This window comes from Lissotriton helveticus, chromosome 3_1 (assembly GCF_964261635.1).
Source record: "Lissotriton helveticus chromosome 3_1, aLisHel1.1, whole genome shotgun sequence".
Classification (NCBI taxonomy): Eukaryota; Metazoa; Chordata; class Amphibia; order Caudata; family Salamandridae; genus Lissotriton; species Lissotriton helveticus.
The window spans coordinates 1,110,146,973-1,110,163,667 of NC_136061.1; the positions used below are offsets into that span (position 1 = coordinate 1,110,146,973).

The window sequence follows — 16,695 nt, forward strand, 5'->3', positions numbered from 1 at the left end:
AACATGAACAATGCCCAAACATAAGAACTAAATTATTTTATGGTTCGGATAAAAACAACCAGTCAGTGCACTAACTGTCATGACTGATAAAGGGACTAGTCGACTTGTAAATAGCGTGTTTTATGCCCACTTGGGCGATACTGCACACATGCTCCCGACAATGACCACACGTTACTTTTGTGATTATAATATTCCTTCTGACCATATGTTGAACTAGAAGTATAAATGCTGTCACAAACATATATAATGAAAATGATGTATACCGATGGCGATTCCTGTTCCAAAATGTCCGTTAACTTTATATTTTTTCACTTATGGGTGTGGATATCAAAGTCCTATGTTTATGTTTACAAATTGAGAATGTAAAAGGACTAGGGATCGGAGTTCACAACAAACGTGAGCAAGCCGTGAGGTGAAACGCGTTGTTTGTTTTGCTGCCAAAAAATAAACTTCTGAGCACAGCAACTCCTGGTGTGTCGGTTACGTACTTTCCTGACGGATAAGTGTTGGTGATTTATATTTGGGCTTCCGGAACCCCAAACCGACCCACTCGTGAGCAGGTACTGGCTACTACCGGGATTTCGAGTTACGATATATATATATATATATATATATATATATATATATATATATATATATATATATATATATATATATATATATATATATATATATATATATATATATATATATATATATGTACCCATACATATACATATATGGTCTTTTTATAGCACTAACCTAGTCAAAAGGAAGTGTTGTACATGGCTGAAGAGAAGCATAGCGTTAACAAGTACTAGAGGAAGCTGGGTAGTGATGTTTAATGCATTGTGATGTAGTTTTCCTTAGAGGGGTGAGTCTTCTACTCTTTTTTTAATTGGATCGAGATTGGGGTGGTCCAGATAGATACAGGGAGGGGATGTTGTTCCAGATCCTAGGTGCATAGATGGAAAAGGCCAACAGTTTTTTTTTACACTCTATCTGCAGTCTGATAGTGTTGTGGCTGTCTGTGTGCCAAGAATCACCAGAGAGGGTGAGCTTGTCTGCAAGATAGGCAGGGCTACTGGTCATAATGGCTTTGTAAATTATGCAGCTGGTTTTGAACATGGTGTGGGCAGGCAAGGGGATCTGATGGAGTTCCATTAAGGGGAAGTGGTCATATTTCTTCAGGGTAATAAAGAGAAGAAGGAGGGAATATGAGCAGATGAAGGTAACAATTTGATTTGTTCAACAAGGGAGGTACTGTACCTATAGAAAAAGAAGACTAGGTTATGGACAGGACACCAAGGGCAATCTTCAAGATTTTCTCTTGTTGCCCTCACACACCCCTAGGGATGGCATGCTTCATCATCGGGTGGGTGCTCCTTGTTGGGCCGGTGCTGCATTGGCCTATGTGTTCCCCCGAAGCGTAACTTTGGTGGAGATCTTTTTGTTGTTATTGAGTCTGATGAGTGCTAGGCTGTCCAATTGTCCAATAAGTGGAGAGGCAGTGATTGACTGCTTGCTTTTGATCTAGGCAAGCAGAGGAGGGCAGGTATTCCGAACTCTTTGTGATGTGCAAGCAATCTAACAGCTGTGTGCTAGCCCTGCCTTGACCTTTAGGGCATTAATTGTCCGATTTACGGGGTCGGACGATCATTTTAATTTTGAAAAAGTAGGTAACTCCCTACTACAGGGAGCCATCTTGTAACTTATTGTAGGTGTGGGGTAGGCCCATTCCCTTTCTGGTCCTGAAGGAGCACCATGGATCATTTTCAGACTACAGGTGCCCAAATTGTGCTGACCCGATTTTACCTCACCTACACATATTGAGCTACTCGGGTACAAAATACCCTCATAGTAGCCCTAAACATCTATGGTTTTTAGTTCTGTCACGGGAGTCTTCATACTAAAGAGTGATTTGATATCCCTGATACGGTTTTAATTTACCTTTTTTCACAATCACTGCCACCCCATATATTTCTTCATGCCCTGAATAAGACATACTGTAGCGTGTAGGATGTCCATAAGGGGTGCCAGTGTGGAGTCTTAGGGGCCATTCAATAAGGCATGATCAACAAACGGATGTGAGAGTATAAGGGCTTCAACAGCAGTTCTGCAGTAGCTTTCTGGAAGAAATAATTTGACTTTCTTTAAAAGAGATTGCTGGTACCAGGTCGTTTTTGTTTTATTGGCAACGTGTTCTTTGCGGATGAGATGGTGTCCAGGGTGAATCCAAATAACTTCACATTTGATGAAGGTTTGGGTTAGATGCCATTGTTCTGTATCTTATTTGTTGATCTGGCTTGGTTGGGATGATCTTCAGGACAAGAATTGCCAAAGAGCAATCATTTACATCAAACACCATGAACAGTGAAGTCCATTTGGGGCCCCACCAACATAACTAGAGAGAAATGTTGTGAGTTAAATGTTAATTGAGCTGAAGTTATTTATTCAGTCAGTATTCATTTTTAGTCATCACCATTACAGATTCAAATAATCCATCAGTCGGTATTTCAATATAAGATATTATTCCACATTAGTGAGTATTACAAATAAAATAGAGAAAATACAGAAAGTGTGTTCCAAGAGGGAATTCTCCAATCTAGATTAATAAAGTTTAGGCATAAGAATGGTAGTTCCTTCAATAAGCAAAGAAAGTTGTCAGTTCAGAAACTCAAATGAAGAGTTCTGGTGAGAGAATGGAAATGCATCTGCATGAAGCCTTTGCACTTAATCATTAGAGAATTTTTAAAGTTGGAAAGCATTCTCAGCTGTAAATCAGCAGACATACCTATCCCCTAAGTGAAAGACGGGAAAGGCTTAGAGGGGGTCTCTCCTGAAAGAATCCTCTCTGCTCCAGGAGCACACACTGATGTAAATCTGTAAAAACATAATTCCAACAATTGATACATTCCCTGCATCCAATGCCCAATAAGGTCTCAGCAAACCATGAGAGTAGGTGAACTGCCTAGATTCTCACATCTTTACAATAGGATAGAGAATCACATCCTTCAAAAGATACATCGTCCACATCTTGTTGTTCAGACAGGTGATTCTACGAGTCGTGCTTCCTGCCATTTCTTATTCTCCTAATACATAACAAATGGCTCTTCACTAATAAAAGGCTTCAGGAAAATTACAGTATCTTCATTGGAAGAGAAAAACATCTTGTGCTAGACAACAGTTTACTTTTAACCCTGGCGTGTAAAATCAACATTAATATGATATCAGTGGTCAGGCTAAACTAAGTCAATATATTATGTTACTTCCTTTATGCTTACAATGCCTAAGTATGATTGCATAGTACAAAAATTGCATTTATTAAACATGTGCTATTTAGAATACAAATTTGCACCTTCCAGTCGAATTTGTTTTGTTTGCAAAATAAGGAAATTCGCTCTATCAGTATGTATGACTGTTAGGCGGCATAGGTTGATTTATTAGGAGAATTTAATTTGCCCTCTTACTCACGCAGTAAGTTCTGCAGTGGCACATTACAAGAGGCCTTCTATCTTTAATGTTAATTTACTTGTTATATTTTCTGCAACTTGCAAGTTTTCTAAAAGTGTTAATCAACAGCTTTTGCATTGATAGCAGCTTCAAAACGTTCTACCAATTGTCTAATATGGATTTAATGGTACTTCAATTTACAATTACCTAGTTTTCATCTTTCCTCAACAACACATAAGGTTGACCTAAAGGATTTTTTGTGAGCACTTGCACAACCCTGTATGGGTTTGTAAGTATGGGCTATAGACAGAAAGAGTTGTATTGTAACTTTAAGCAAGGTTCTTTGTTTTGTTTTTATATTGGCTATTCTTGCATCTATCTTCAAGTAATTGGGTGATATGCTTGTGGTTTAGAAATGGTTTCTACAACAAGTGATGATGGTCAGTTATATTTCACTCAGCAGTATGATGCGTGATACCAATTAAACAATATAACTACAATGATACAAGCCAAAGGTGAAGAAGGGGATGCCCAGACATATGTCCTCTGCTCACTATGCCATTGGATTCAAGCTTGCCTGGCTAATGAGAGGTGATACCCTGAAACCAGCCCTAGGATGCATGTTTATGGTCCAGGGAGGACCTGGCTTGGCATTTCAGGCTGGACTGTTCACATGGGAAGTGGGGTCAAGACTGATTTGCATATGGAGGGGTCCAACTGGCATGGTATGGTGAGCAAAAACATAATGGGTTTAGGCCCAGATATCAGTGCTGGGGTGACTGTTTGACCATGTTCAGCATTACGTTCATCATCTTTTTGTGTTGCTATAGTGAAACTAAGTGGGAAGAGTATGCCCAGGCGTGGGTCCTGTGCTCTCTATAGGGGGAGGGCTAGCCATCATCAGTAAAGAAGATCTACAGGCTCGAGGCTCGGCTACAGGTAGCAACCCAGACTGCGAGACCCTAACCTTCAAGATTGCCATCACTAAAAACTACGCCTTTGAAGGCCTTTTGTTCTATAGGCCGCAAAAGGCAAAACCCCCCGTCACAATCATTTGGCCCTTTTTTAGAGTCCAGCATAAAAGGGGCAGACTACACCATACTGGGGGACTTTAATTTCTACCTTGGAAAAGATACAGATAAAAGCGCAATAGTAATCTCAGAGACAATGGCCAGATGCTGCTTGACACAAATGCTCCAACAAGATACACACATTGCCGGTCACACTCTGGATGGGATTTTTTCCTCCAATACTAATATTAAAATGAGCGAAGTAATTCCGGTCCCATGGTCAGACCACAAAGTCATCAAATTCACCTTAACAATAGAACAAACAAAAACAACAAGGGCTATTCAGGGAAGGCATTACATCTACCAGGATTGGGATAAAATTGATATACCCAACAACAGGAGCAACTGACTTCGACCTTATCAGATATAGACCATGACAGTAATATAGCCACTGACCAAGTAAACACCTGGATCAAAGCGGCGGTCTTAATTGCTGCCCCCATAAAAAAGAAAAACTCTAGGAGGAAAAACATTTCAGAGCCTTGGTTTTCGGAGAACCTAAGACTACAAAAGCAGACATGTAGGAGGGTCAAAAGGAAATGGAGGGTTAGCTATAAGGTTGAGGCTAAAGAAACCTACTGTAAGTCCTTGGCAACCTATAAAAAATTAATAGTTGAAGAAAAATCGTCCTACTTCATAAAGAGAATAAATGAGGTCAAAAACTCAAGCAAAGAACTGTTTGCTACAGTCAAGAAATGTACAGAGCCAGCCTCAAAACAAATAGAAGGAGGCACAGGATTATGTAATAAGTTTGGTCATTTCTTTGTTGACAAAGTGAAATTAATTTACAAATCCATTTCTACTTCTAATAATGTCAATCAGGCAGAAGACAAGGCACACCAAAGCCCTGATAGGTACACAGAATCTGGGAAATCAGGATTTTGCTTTGCAACCCAGTCCGCTGAACAAATCTGACAACTAGTACTGACAACCCGGTTAGGGGGTCTTACGGACCCTTGTCTACCAAAGGTCTTACACATGTTCCCAGGTCAACTGTTTCCCGGATGCGTGGAAAACTGCATCGGTCCTGTCGCTGCTGAAAAAACCTGATCTAGATCCGTCAGACCCAGCAAACTATAGGGCAATTTCAAGAATACCCTTTACAGCAAAAATACTGGAAAAGCATCTGAACACACAGTTAACTGGGTTCATGAGGGCCTCCCTTGCCCTAGATGAATCACAATATGGGTGCAGGGAGGAACATGGGACTGAAACCGCTCTGATCATGGCGGCGGAGGAGCTCAGGGGTGTACTGGATGCAGGTGGGAAGGTTGCCATGATCCTTTTAGATCTATCAGCAGCCTTCAACACCATCAATCATGACATACTCCTGGCCCGGCTAGGAGAAATAGGAGTGCATGCATCAGCACTCACACTGCTGGCTTCATTTTTTGGGGAGAGAACCTTCACTGTTAAGTTAGGGGACTACTCATCTAAATCCTTTAAATCCCCCAGGGGAGTGCCACAGGGCTTGTCCCTAAGTCCCACCCTCTTTAATATATACATTGCCCCCATTAGCAACTATCATTAGAAACTGTGGATTTCTCCCCTTGTCATACGCTGATGACACCCAAGTAGTGGTGTCAATCTCCAATGACACAGACGAGACAGCAGACAGATTTAGGCTTTGTATGGAACAAGTTAGCCGCTGGAAGCAACTAAACTGTCTAAAATTAAACGGGGATAAGTCAGAGGTTATGCTGCTGGGGGCGGAGCCGAGCATTTGGTCACATAAGTGGTGGCCTGTCAGCCTAGGCAGCTGTCCATCACCAGTGGACAAAGTCAGGAATTTGGGGTTCGTGTTTGATTCCAAATTAACATTTCTAGCCCATATTAACAAACTCTCCTCCTCTGTGTGGCACACCCTCAAGCTGATAAAAAAGCTTCTGCCTTTTTTCCCAGTAGAAACCTGCAAAACCCTAGTAACTATGCTGGCGCTATCCAGGATGGATCATGGGAATGCTCTGTATGCAGGGCTTCAAAAACAGCTATTACTAAAACTCCAGCGCCTCCAAAATGCTGCAGCCAGGCTAGTACTGGACATCCCTAGGTTTGAGCCGGTAGCCCACAGACTAAGAAGTCTCCAATGGCTCCCGATGGATCAAAGTGTTAAATTCAAGACAGCCTGCCTGGCATATGAGGCTTTGCAGGGGACAGGCTCACAATTTCTGAAAACAAACCTGAAACAGTACGATCCGCCAAAGATAGTCAGATCTAGCAGTGCAAAGCTAATCAAGACTCCCAGATTTAAACAACTAAGATGGGGGAGAAGCTTTCTGCTGCATATAGCTAAAACTTGGTACCAGATACCAGTACTAATTAAAAATAGCCCATCACTGCTACTGTTTCGAAAGACCTTAAAAACCTGGCTCTTCTCAGCATAGTTCGACTCCCACCTCTGTCAGTCCTAGACTCATGTCAACTGATTTAGCGCCAAGACGCCCTAGGGCATTCGGGCACTCTATACATTTTTAAATCAAATCAAATCATGCCATTGAATTCAAGCTAGCCTGGCTGATGAGGGCAAATACCACAAAACTATTCCCAGGATGCTCATATTTGGTCCAGGGAGGACCTGGCCTGGCAGTTCAGGCTGGACAGCTCCCAAGGGGAGCAAGATCAAGACCGTTTTGCAGAGGGCTAGATTCAAACTAGAATGACATGGTGAGCACAAAATCTATGGATTTAGGCCCATATCTCTGTACTGGGGGTGAATGTTTCACAATGTTCAGCAATCCGTCCAGCATCATTTTGTGTTGCTATAGCCACCCCAAGTGGGAAGGGTATGCCCACTATAACATGCAGTGCAAACAAGTCAATTTGTTGATTGAGTGAATTAAGGGATACTTTGTTTTTTGTACTGATAGTACTCCACTCCCTTGGTTGCTGGCAAGGGGTCTCTCTCTGTTTGAACACAATATTTTACTTACACAGCACCCTACCAATAGGACATCCTAGGGGCTACCATAGGGAAGGCCTATGTGTAGTATACTGGGAGTTTAAGGCTTGGCAAGCAGTTCTCAATGGCAAGTTATTGTGGCAGTAAACTGCACACACGGGCCCTGCGGTGGCTGGCCCGAGATAGGTTTAAAAGGCTACTTCTGTGGGTGGCACAAGCAGTGCTGCAGGCCCTCTACTAGAATTTAATTTTCAGGCCCTGGGTATATCGGACACCACTTTACAAGAGACTTACAAGTAAATCAAATATTCTAAACCAGTGAAAACCAATCATACCTTATTTAGAGGAGAGTGCACATACGCTTTAGTACTGATTAACAGTGGTAAGGTGCCCAGCGTCCTAAAGCCAACAAAAAGAAGGTCAGAAAAATAGGCACAGGACGTCAAAAATTTTGGGGATAACGCTGTAGAAAGGGCTAGATCCAACAGATAGGAAACATGAAAACTTTCTGCTCGATGCATATGAAGAAAATGAGCTACACAAATATCTTCCAGAGTATCTCTGTTTTGCAAATTTCATTACTTAAAAATAAGGGCCTGACTTAGAGTTTCCCCAACTAATTTAGTGCTGGGCAAGCAATGGAATCCCATCAACTCACTCCACTTTGGCTTGTAGATGGAATACTTCCTCCGATGGCCCCATGGAGTAGTGACTGTCAAAGAAAGGACTATACACCTTCTATCTAATTTATGGTGAACAGTGTAGAATTTTCTTTTTCGTGTCCGTCACCGCCGGTGGTAAGGGACATAAAAAAACAATAATGACCCCCACACCCTGGAAGAAGGCTCTGAGGGTGTGGGGTCATTAGTCTTTTTGTTTCTCAAAACAAACTCCAGCTTTGGGAGTATGTTTTTGAAAAACAAACATTTTTTGAAAAGTTTGATGGGTGTCCGTCATGGCTAATTGTACCAAGAGTCAAACTTTTCTTACATTGAGTAAGGGTCCCATGACTGCAGTCCCTGTCAGTGGGGAGTTGTCTACAGGACTGGCGGACTGCTCTAACTTTGGTGGGCTACGGTCCCTCTGGATGGTGGAGACAGTCCCTTCCGCCACCCCTACTGAATAAACTCTCCCTAACAAATTCTAAATCAGGCCCTAAGATTAATCATTTTTCGACAGTGAAGCTCCAGCAATCTTCTAAGCTTTCAGATCCAAAGGCGGCTTATATGCTCTGCAAACATAAAGGAGAGAATTCCTTATTGTTGCCCAGGTTTTTTTAAACACATTTAAGACCCTTATTCCTTAAGTTGTGCATTACCAGCCCCTCTCTGCTAAAAATATTTGCTTTCATTACAGTGACACTCAGTTTTTAACAGGATTCATAAAAATGGTTTACTAAACATATTACTTATTTATAATAGGGTGGATCTCTAATCAAGTAATTAATTGTCCACATGGAAATTCAATTTCACTCCTACTGAACTGCTGTTTGTTTGAACTGCTTGAACGAGACACATTGTTATTATTAACTTTTGCTATTGATTAACATTCTTTTACTTTCTGTGTGGAAGCCTAGCGCTGTTACTTCTAACAAATATACCGTTCATGCCAGTTCATGAGATACCAGCCATTTGTTTTTTTCTAAAAGGGATCTCTCCCTTGTGGAGATTTTGTGAGACACTAGTCCGGCATTTCTTAGTCTGTCTTCGTGCTAACAACGATCCAGGTATTTTTTGTGTTATAAAACTATTCTATACATTAATTAAATCATTTATTCATTCAGTCCCAAGAGAAAAAAACATGGTGAAATCATCCTTTGGTGTGCATGATTTTCCAAAACATTTTGCACGATTAGGATTTTATTATTGCATTCAATCGCGTGTCAATTATGTTATTGTCATATTGTCATATTGTGATGTTATGTAGCCTCTATTTCCACCTTTCACCCTGTGGGCATCTCAGAAGTCTCCCTCTTTTTTCACTTCACTTTACTGTGGGAAATACATAATTCTACTTTATCACCTACATGCTGAGGACTACCAAAGCATAGCTACCTGGCTCTAGATTATCCTAGGAGCATCACACATATCTCAGCCAAAGCGTTTTGAGATCTACTACTTTATAAGATTTTCCTTGTAATCATAATATGTTTTCCCCTTAAATCTGACTCGACTTGTATAAGAAATATTCCTCTGTATTTATGGCAAGGCTGTATTCACAACTCACCAACATAATGTTTGAACACTACTGTAGTCTTCTCTTAGATCCCTCTAAACGTTTTAACTATACTAAAGTATTAACTTTGCCATTTGTACACTCTTAAATTAACAATGACATTTGTTGATAAAAGTCAAGCTGGGTAGTAGTTCAAAGCAGAATCCTTTTCAGAGTCCTATTTCAGAATTCCACTTCAGCTTAGGACCATCTGCTGCTACCACCATGTATATTGCATCTTATTCTCCACCGCTCACTGTCCTTCTAATCTGAAGTACTTGCACTAAATATCACTATAAATCATCACAATCCGGTATGGCCATCCCAGATTTGTTCATTCAAACATTTACTTTGTTAACCTCGACCCAAGAACATGCTTTTCCATTAAAACCTTCAGACTACTTCCCTCAGTGGAAAGATGCCCTTGGCTTCACAAATCAGTCACTGCTCTACCATCACTCACATGAGTTTTTATGCCACCGGCACCTACTTCCATATTCATTTGTTTTTTCTAGGACCGATGCAGAAAAGCTTGAGAAGTGTAAAACGAATACAATTATACATGCATGTTGACATTGATAAAATGCACAGAATTAAAGCTTTGTATTAACTCAGTTATTATCTTTTAATCTGCAGCTTCTCCAAACACAATACACTGGGGACCTGTTGAGCTGACAGTTGTAGTGACTGTGCTAATTTGTGTTGCATCTGTAGCATCGATGCTAATGATTTGTGTTTGCCATGGACGCCACTCCAAGTACAAAAAGGCAAATCAACAACATTCTGAAGAGCTGCTATCCGAGTACAACATATCCAATACAGGGAAAGCTCTAAAAGAGCTCTTCTGTGATATGTCTGCATCTGGATCTGGATCCGGTATGTATGAAGTTCTGTAAATACAAATATTTCTATATGCATGTTCAATTATAATGCATGGGATTCCTCATGAAATGCACCAGTAAACAAGTACCACAACTGTATAGTTTGAGCTTTCTAGTAGATGCTTCATCTGTGAACAACACTGACAGTGAGATACAGCGACTAGGTATTCAAAGTGAGCCGAATATCTTCAGCATACGAGTGGAAATGACTAATGGCCTGATTTAGATTTTGGCCAAGTGGGAGGAAGGATGTATATAGCCGTCTCTTCTACCCATTAAACTTGCGGCTCCTCTGCCCAATCATGAGATGGAGGAAACTCCTGGTTTACCCTGGCAGAGACTCTGCTAGCTCCGCAAGTGTACACCGCTGACAAAGTGGTCTATCTGTCACAGGACTTCCAGGTGTCAGTGCCGGTCATTCTATCCTATTTAGGGCAGGGCAACCATCCTTAATTTTCCTTGGCCCTGTCAGCCATGCAATGCACAGGAAAATGAAGAATGGTTCCCAATGATGTATTGACCAGAACTGGTAAAGTGTCCCCCTGGCAACCCTTTGGGGTCGAATATGATCAATTCACCAATTTAATTAATCAAAAAATCAAACAATATTCAGAATTTCTTTCTGTCAAGTATTCACTGTAATCTTTCCTTAATTATTGACTCTTCATTATGAATTAAATGTAGACAATCCATTCATTTGATCAAATCCTCAATGCATTTCGGACATAAGTGTCCTTCATTAGGAGGTACATTTATGCTACAGAATGAAAGAAACAAAATGTTCAAACATAATCCATTAGTATTATATATCTCAATATTTACGCCATTAAATATCATGATCTAATCCCGTATGATTGATGAGTTAACCTAACTGAACTGGATCTGCTCCTTCCTCTCTGGCAAAACTCATAGAATAAGACTCCTGTCCTTCCTCTCTGAACCCACAGAGATCAGATGCAAAGTACCCAAAGATCCTTCCTCAGCCCCACGTTCTTCAATATCGACATGGCCTACCTCGCAACCATTGTTAGAAAACATGGACTCAGCATAGTATCCTACGACACCCAGCTTGTCCTCTCCCTCACCAAGGAACTTGACATCACCAGGCACAGTTTCCCAGAAGGAACAAGGGACGTCGCATCCTGAATGAGCAGCAGCTGCCTGAAGCTCAACTCGGAGAAAACAGAAGTCCTCATCCTCGGATACACCCCCATTGCGTGGGACGACACCTGATGGCTACTGCCCTCAGAAAATCTCCTATTCCCACAGACCATGCCTCGGGATGATACTTGACTCCTCTCTCACCATGAAAAGACAGCTCAACGCCGTATCCTCAACATACTTAACACCCTCTGCCTACTCCACAAGACACTCAAAAGGACCCCCTGAATTCAGGAAGACCATCACCCACACACTCATCACCAGCAGACTGGACTACAGAAACACCCTCTATGCCGAAATCAACAACTCTCTCCTTCAACAAACTCCAGCCCATCCAGAACGCCACATCCAAACTCATCCTCAGCATCCCTCAACATGACCACATCACTCAGCACATCTGAGATCTCCACTGGCTCCCCGTCAAAATAAGAGTGACCATCAAGCAGCTCACCCATCCCTACAAAGCCCTCCACAACACCGGACCTCAATATCTCAACGGAAGAATCTCCTTCCACGCCCCAAAGAGAAACCTTGGCTCCACTGATCTAGCCCTGGCTGAAATCCCCTGCATCCATAGAGCCAGAACGGGAGGCAAATCCTGCTCCTATATCGTGGCCAAGACCTGGAATAAACTCCCCCTCAGCATCAGAGGAAGACCTACACTGCAAACCTTCAGAAAAGACCACCAGACCTAGCTCTTCGGATGACCTTAAAACTGCCCAAAATCCCCTACCCCCCAGTGCTTTGAGACCCTTACGGGTGAGTAGTGTGCTGTCTAAACCCCTGATTGATTTATTGAACTTGGTCATGCTCATTTGAAATCTCCTCCATTAAACACATAGGGGCACATGCATCAACCTATTTAGGAAGTGCAAACGGTGCAAATAGGTAAATTCGGCCTTTTGCACTTCCTAAATACGTTTTTGGGATGCATCAAACACTTTTTCAGAATTTTTTTTGCATTTCTTAAAAATGCGATTGCATTTAAGGAATCGCATTTGTGTGATTCCTTAAATGATTCCTTAAATGCAATGCATCATTTAAAAAAAAATGTGAATTATGAAATAGGAAGTGCAAATGTTAATTTGCGAAAATCTGTCAAAAAGCAAAAAAATGCATTTTTTAAACTGTCATGTTACAGACACACATGTCCTTAGGACATGTGTGTGTGAAACATGCACTCTCAAATGCAATTCAGGGGTGCAGGGGGGGGGCCTTTGGACCCCCCCTGCACCCTTGGAATGCATCAACAAATTGCGAATTTGTAAATGCCTTCCCATTGACTCCTATGGGCCTTTTGGCCCATAGGAATCAATGGGATTTGCGAAAATGCACTTAGGAATTCGCTATTTATTTGCGATTCGCTAAAAATTGCGATTTTTACCGAATCCCAAATCAATAGCCAAAAAAATGATGCATAGCATTTTGCAATTCTTAATTTGCGATTCGGTAATTTTCGCAAATTAAGAATCGCAAAATCTATGAATGATGCATGTGCCCCTATATCTCACTGAATTACCCAAGACAGTCAACAAAGGCTTATGTGCATCGTCTATACCCCAAAGTAGTAACTGCATGCTTTACAAGGCGTACATTATAAATCATAATAACAAACATTTACTCATAACACAGGTTTTACCCCAAACAGGTTAATGTAAAACATATAAACTGAACAAGTTCATTGTAATGGAAAATGGAAGCTGCTCATATGAACAGTGTGAAAGTGTAGAATAGATATTAGAGCTAAATCACACGTAAAAACTCTTCTTATTGCTGCGTGATCCCCTGTACATGTGTACATAAAAAAATCTAGTCATGTAAAAACTGAATTCTTACTGATATTGAGTATACTGTTTAGTGCGTCTGTTTTAAATAAACAGAGCGTAGCGCCATGCCGACGGCGTTTAATGCAAAACTCTTCACTGTGTGTCTCTAGTTCTAGTACAATGAAAAAATACAAAAGTAATCTTTTAGCCACAGATTCCTCACCTTTTGAATATTCCCCAGGTGTCAGACTGGATTCGAAAATATTTCAGCAGCATCTCTGCATGACGGACAGTGGTGCCATGTGGCTCTGTTCCAACGCCACCCTACTCCGGAAATGACACGTGGAGGCTATGTAGGTGCAACTCACACATGCTGGTGCCAGTTACTTTCTTTCAGCACCTAATATAGTAGACTCTGAGGACCTCTAGTATCTCAGAGACACTTGAACTGGATATGTTCTACTAAATTCTACAGTGTGCATGTGATGTCTTTTTCTAAAAAGACAGGTTTAGGCCCTGAAGGGACTGTTGAAAGCAAATGTTTGTTACAGATCTCCATTAGGTGTGCCTGTGGTGCCTGGTGTCAAGCAGAGACTCCATGGCCTGCAATAACTGTGCTTCGATGGATCAGAAGGCCACCCGAGACTGTGAGGTGAAACTTTACATTGGCAAGAATAAGAAGACTCCTTGCCAAGACAACGCTTAAGTCTCTGTTGGAGTCCAAGATTTGGTTCCGGCCCCGTTCCCACTCCAGGAGCTGCTGAAGCTGCTCATGAGTCCAGGCTTCATCGCAATCCAAATTGACCAGTAAGGCTAAAATAAGCATTACAATCTAAGCAGGATGTGGTCCCAGCTCCCTGCTTGCATTCACCTGAGCAGGTGTGGGGGCAGCACCATGCATCTTGTTCACAGTCTTGGAGTCAGATCCCACAACTGGTTCCGGCACAAACTGAGTTTCTGGGGCTGACAGCCACCTGACAACAGATCAAAGAGTTCCAGCAAACAATGATCTGGCTCCTTGGTGCTTTAGCAACTCCTTCTGGTGTGTGTTTGGTATCCAAGGGCCTGAGAGGCCCTTCACCTTGCAGTGCCACCAGTGGATACACCTATCAGAGCTAGTTGGACCCTCCTGAGTCTCTCCTCTAGCCTCTAGCCCCAGTCCTGACACAGTCTCCAGCACTGCATCCACACCAGTCCCTAAGATGCCAATACCAATTCGATCTATGCTGGGCGAGAACATTCCAATAGCTCTGCTTGACTCAGAAATGGTGCAGGTCTGACCTTGCCCAGCACCGCACCCAATAGCTGTCGAGGCGCCACTTGCTCCACCATCATCACAAGGACAACAACACACCTCATATTCTCAGTCAGTCAAATACTTTATTCGGTTTTTGAAAATAAAAAACCATAAAAGTTCACAATAAATACAATTTACAATCCAATTATTAAGATACATTTTGAGAGACCAAAGTACAGTAAAATAGGGTCCCAGACATAAAAGTTCTTTTCCAGACCCGGCTTAAGGCAATATCAGAAAAATTTATAATTAATCGTTGGAATTCATAGTTGATCATCGTTACATGTCCAGATATTCAGGGAGGGAAACACGGGTTTATGGGGTAGAAATCATGTAGATCCCATAATGATATTGAGCCATCTCTTACTTGAGGGGGCCAAGTTTTCAAGTAAGGGACAATATTTCGATCTCTGAATCGCACAAGTACCAGGTCCCCGGCAACATCTTTGGGAAGAGAGCCCAACCAACCCACCCTTCTAACGCTCCTTATTGCTCCGTATAAGTTACGGGGCAGTGGCCTATGTTTGGACAGCCAGAATTTGGTTTTATTAAGTAAGTCATGTTGTCTCTCAATTTTGCCAGATGGAAGGGCAGGTACACCCGCAAGGATGCACACGTATGGGGCAGCTTCCGGGGGTAAATGGATAGAATTAACTTTATTTAGGCCTACTCTAGGTGCGGTAGGATGGGGAAAAGAAGCTTTTACGGGGTGTTTAACTCTTTTTTGCCCTGGAGTGCTAGGGCCCGCAAGTTGCATTTGACGGATTTTTTCCTGCACAGGTGATTTTAAACCTAAGTGGATAGGAGGTGTCTTAGGGCAATTAGATGCGTCACTGCATTTATCAACCAGCGAGTTTGACTTAATGGCTTTCTCTATCCCAGAAAGCCTATCCCCTAACATGGTAATTTTTTCTAACAGTGGGGCTATCATAGCACTAACCATTTGTTCGATGAGGGGTAGTATGTGCAAGAGGGGAGGGGGTGTTATAGCTTCAGGAACCTCAGCAATCGGTGGGATCATTGGAGAATTAGCAGAGGATGGAGTACGGCACCGTTTTAGGGTTATGGGATAATTTCCACCTTGATTAACATCGTTATGTTTCCTTTTCACAGATTGGACCTGGGGGAGTTCAATACTTTGCGTGTTCGTGCTGCGGGATTTGTTTGATAATATGAGGGGATCTAAAAGAGTAGCCATATCTGAAGGTGTACTAGCGCTTTTGGTCATGGGTGGAGTTTCCAGTGGGGCATATTTGGTTTTGCATAGAAGGTTTAACTCATCCAACAAAGTATACGTTTGCCCAGTGCCAGCCTCTCTGGTTGTATGGTCCCCCTTGGAAGTCATGGTGGGATTAGGCAATAAGGCCGTAAAGTATGCAGGGATCCACAAATGTGGAAACGGAACAATTAGAGGGGGTCTTTACCTTGTGGCTGGTATACCTTCAATATGTCAGCCGAAAGGGGGGTGGCCCGTCCCGTCCTTATCCGGCCTTTGAGGGCCGGAAAGGGCCCGCCCTTTGCCCGGGCTTCGCCCCGGGCTATGTCCCGCGCGCGTCCCGCGTTGCGGGATTTTGAGCTAGATTTATACACTACAGGCGGTGGGGGCGGGAACGCCGAGGGAAGAGGCAGCAGCTGTGGAGCAGGGAGACTGCTGGTCCTCGCAGTCCGTCGGCGTGTGGTGCAGACTCAGTCCTTTCCCCTCACGGAGCCCCACACTAAATCAGCGTCCTCCCGGTCAACAGCACGCTGTGAGCGGCACCGGTGGAGCGGGGCCCGCGATAGGTTGATGTAATGTCCAGGCGGGGGGGCGGGAACGCAGAGGGAAGAGGCAGCAGCTGTGGAGCAGGGAGACGGCTGGTCCTCGCAGTCCCTCGGCGTGTGGTGCAGACTCAGTCCTTTCCCCTCACGGAGCCCCACACAAAATCAGCGTCCTCCCGGTCAGCAGCACGCAGTGAGCGGCACCCGCGGAGCGGGG

The 16,695-nt window shown here is 42.7% G+C and overlaps 1 protein-coding gene across 3 annotated transcripts in view; it reads left to right on the top strand.

Annotated features, from left to right (window-relative positions):
- ACVR1C (activin A receptor type 1C) overlaps positions 1-16,695 on the top strand; it is a 675,408-nt gene that overhangs the window by 312,149 nt on the left and 346,564 nt on the right. The window contains exon 2 of one of the 3 annotated variants that reach the window (XM_078681709.1): positions 10,252-10,491. The exons of the other annotated variants lie outside the window; for them this stretch is intronic. Within the exon in view, the coding sequence (XP_078537835.1) occupies positions 10,252-10,491 (240 nt within the window). The remainder of the gene's footprint in view (positions 1-10,251; positions 10,492-16,695) is intronic. 3 annotated transcript variants of the gene reach the window in all.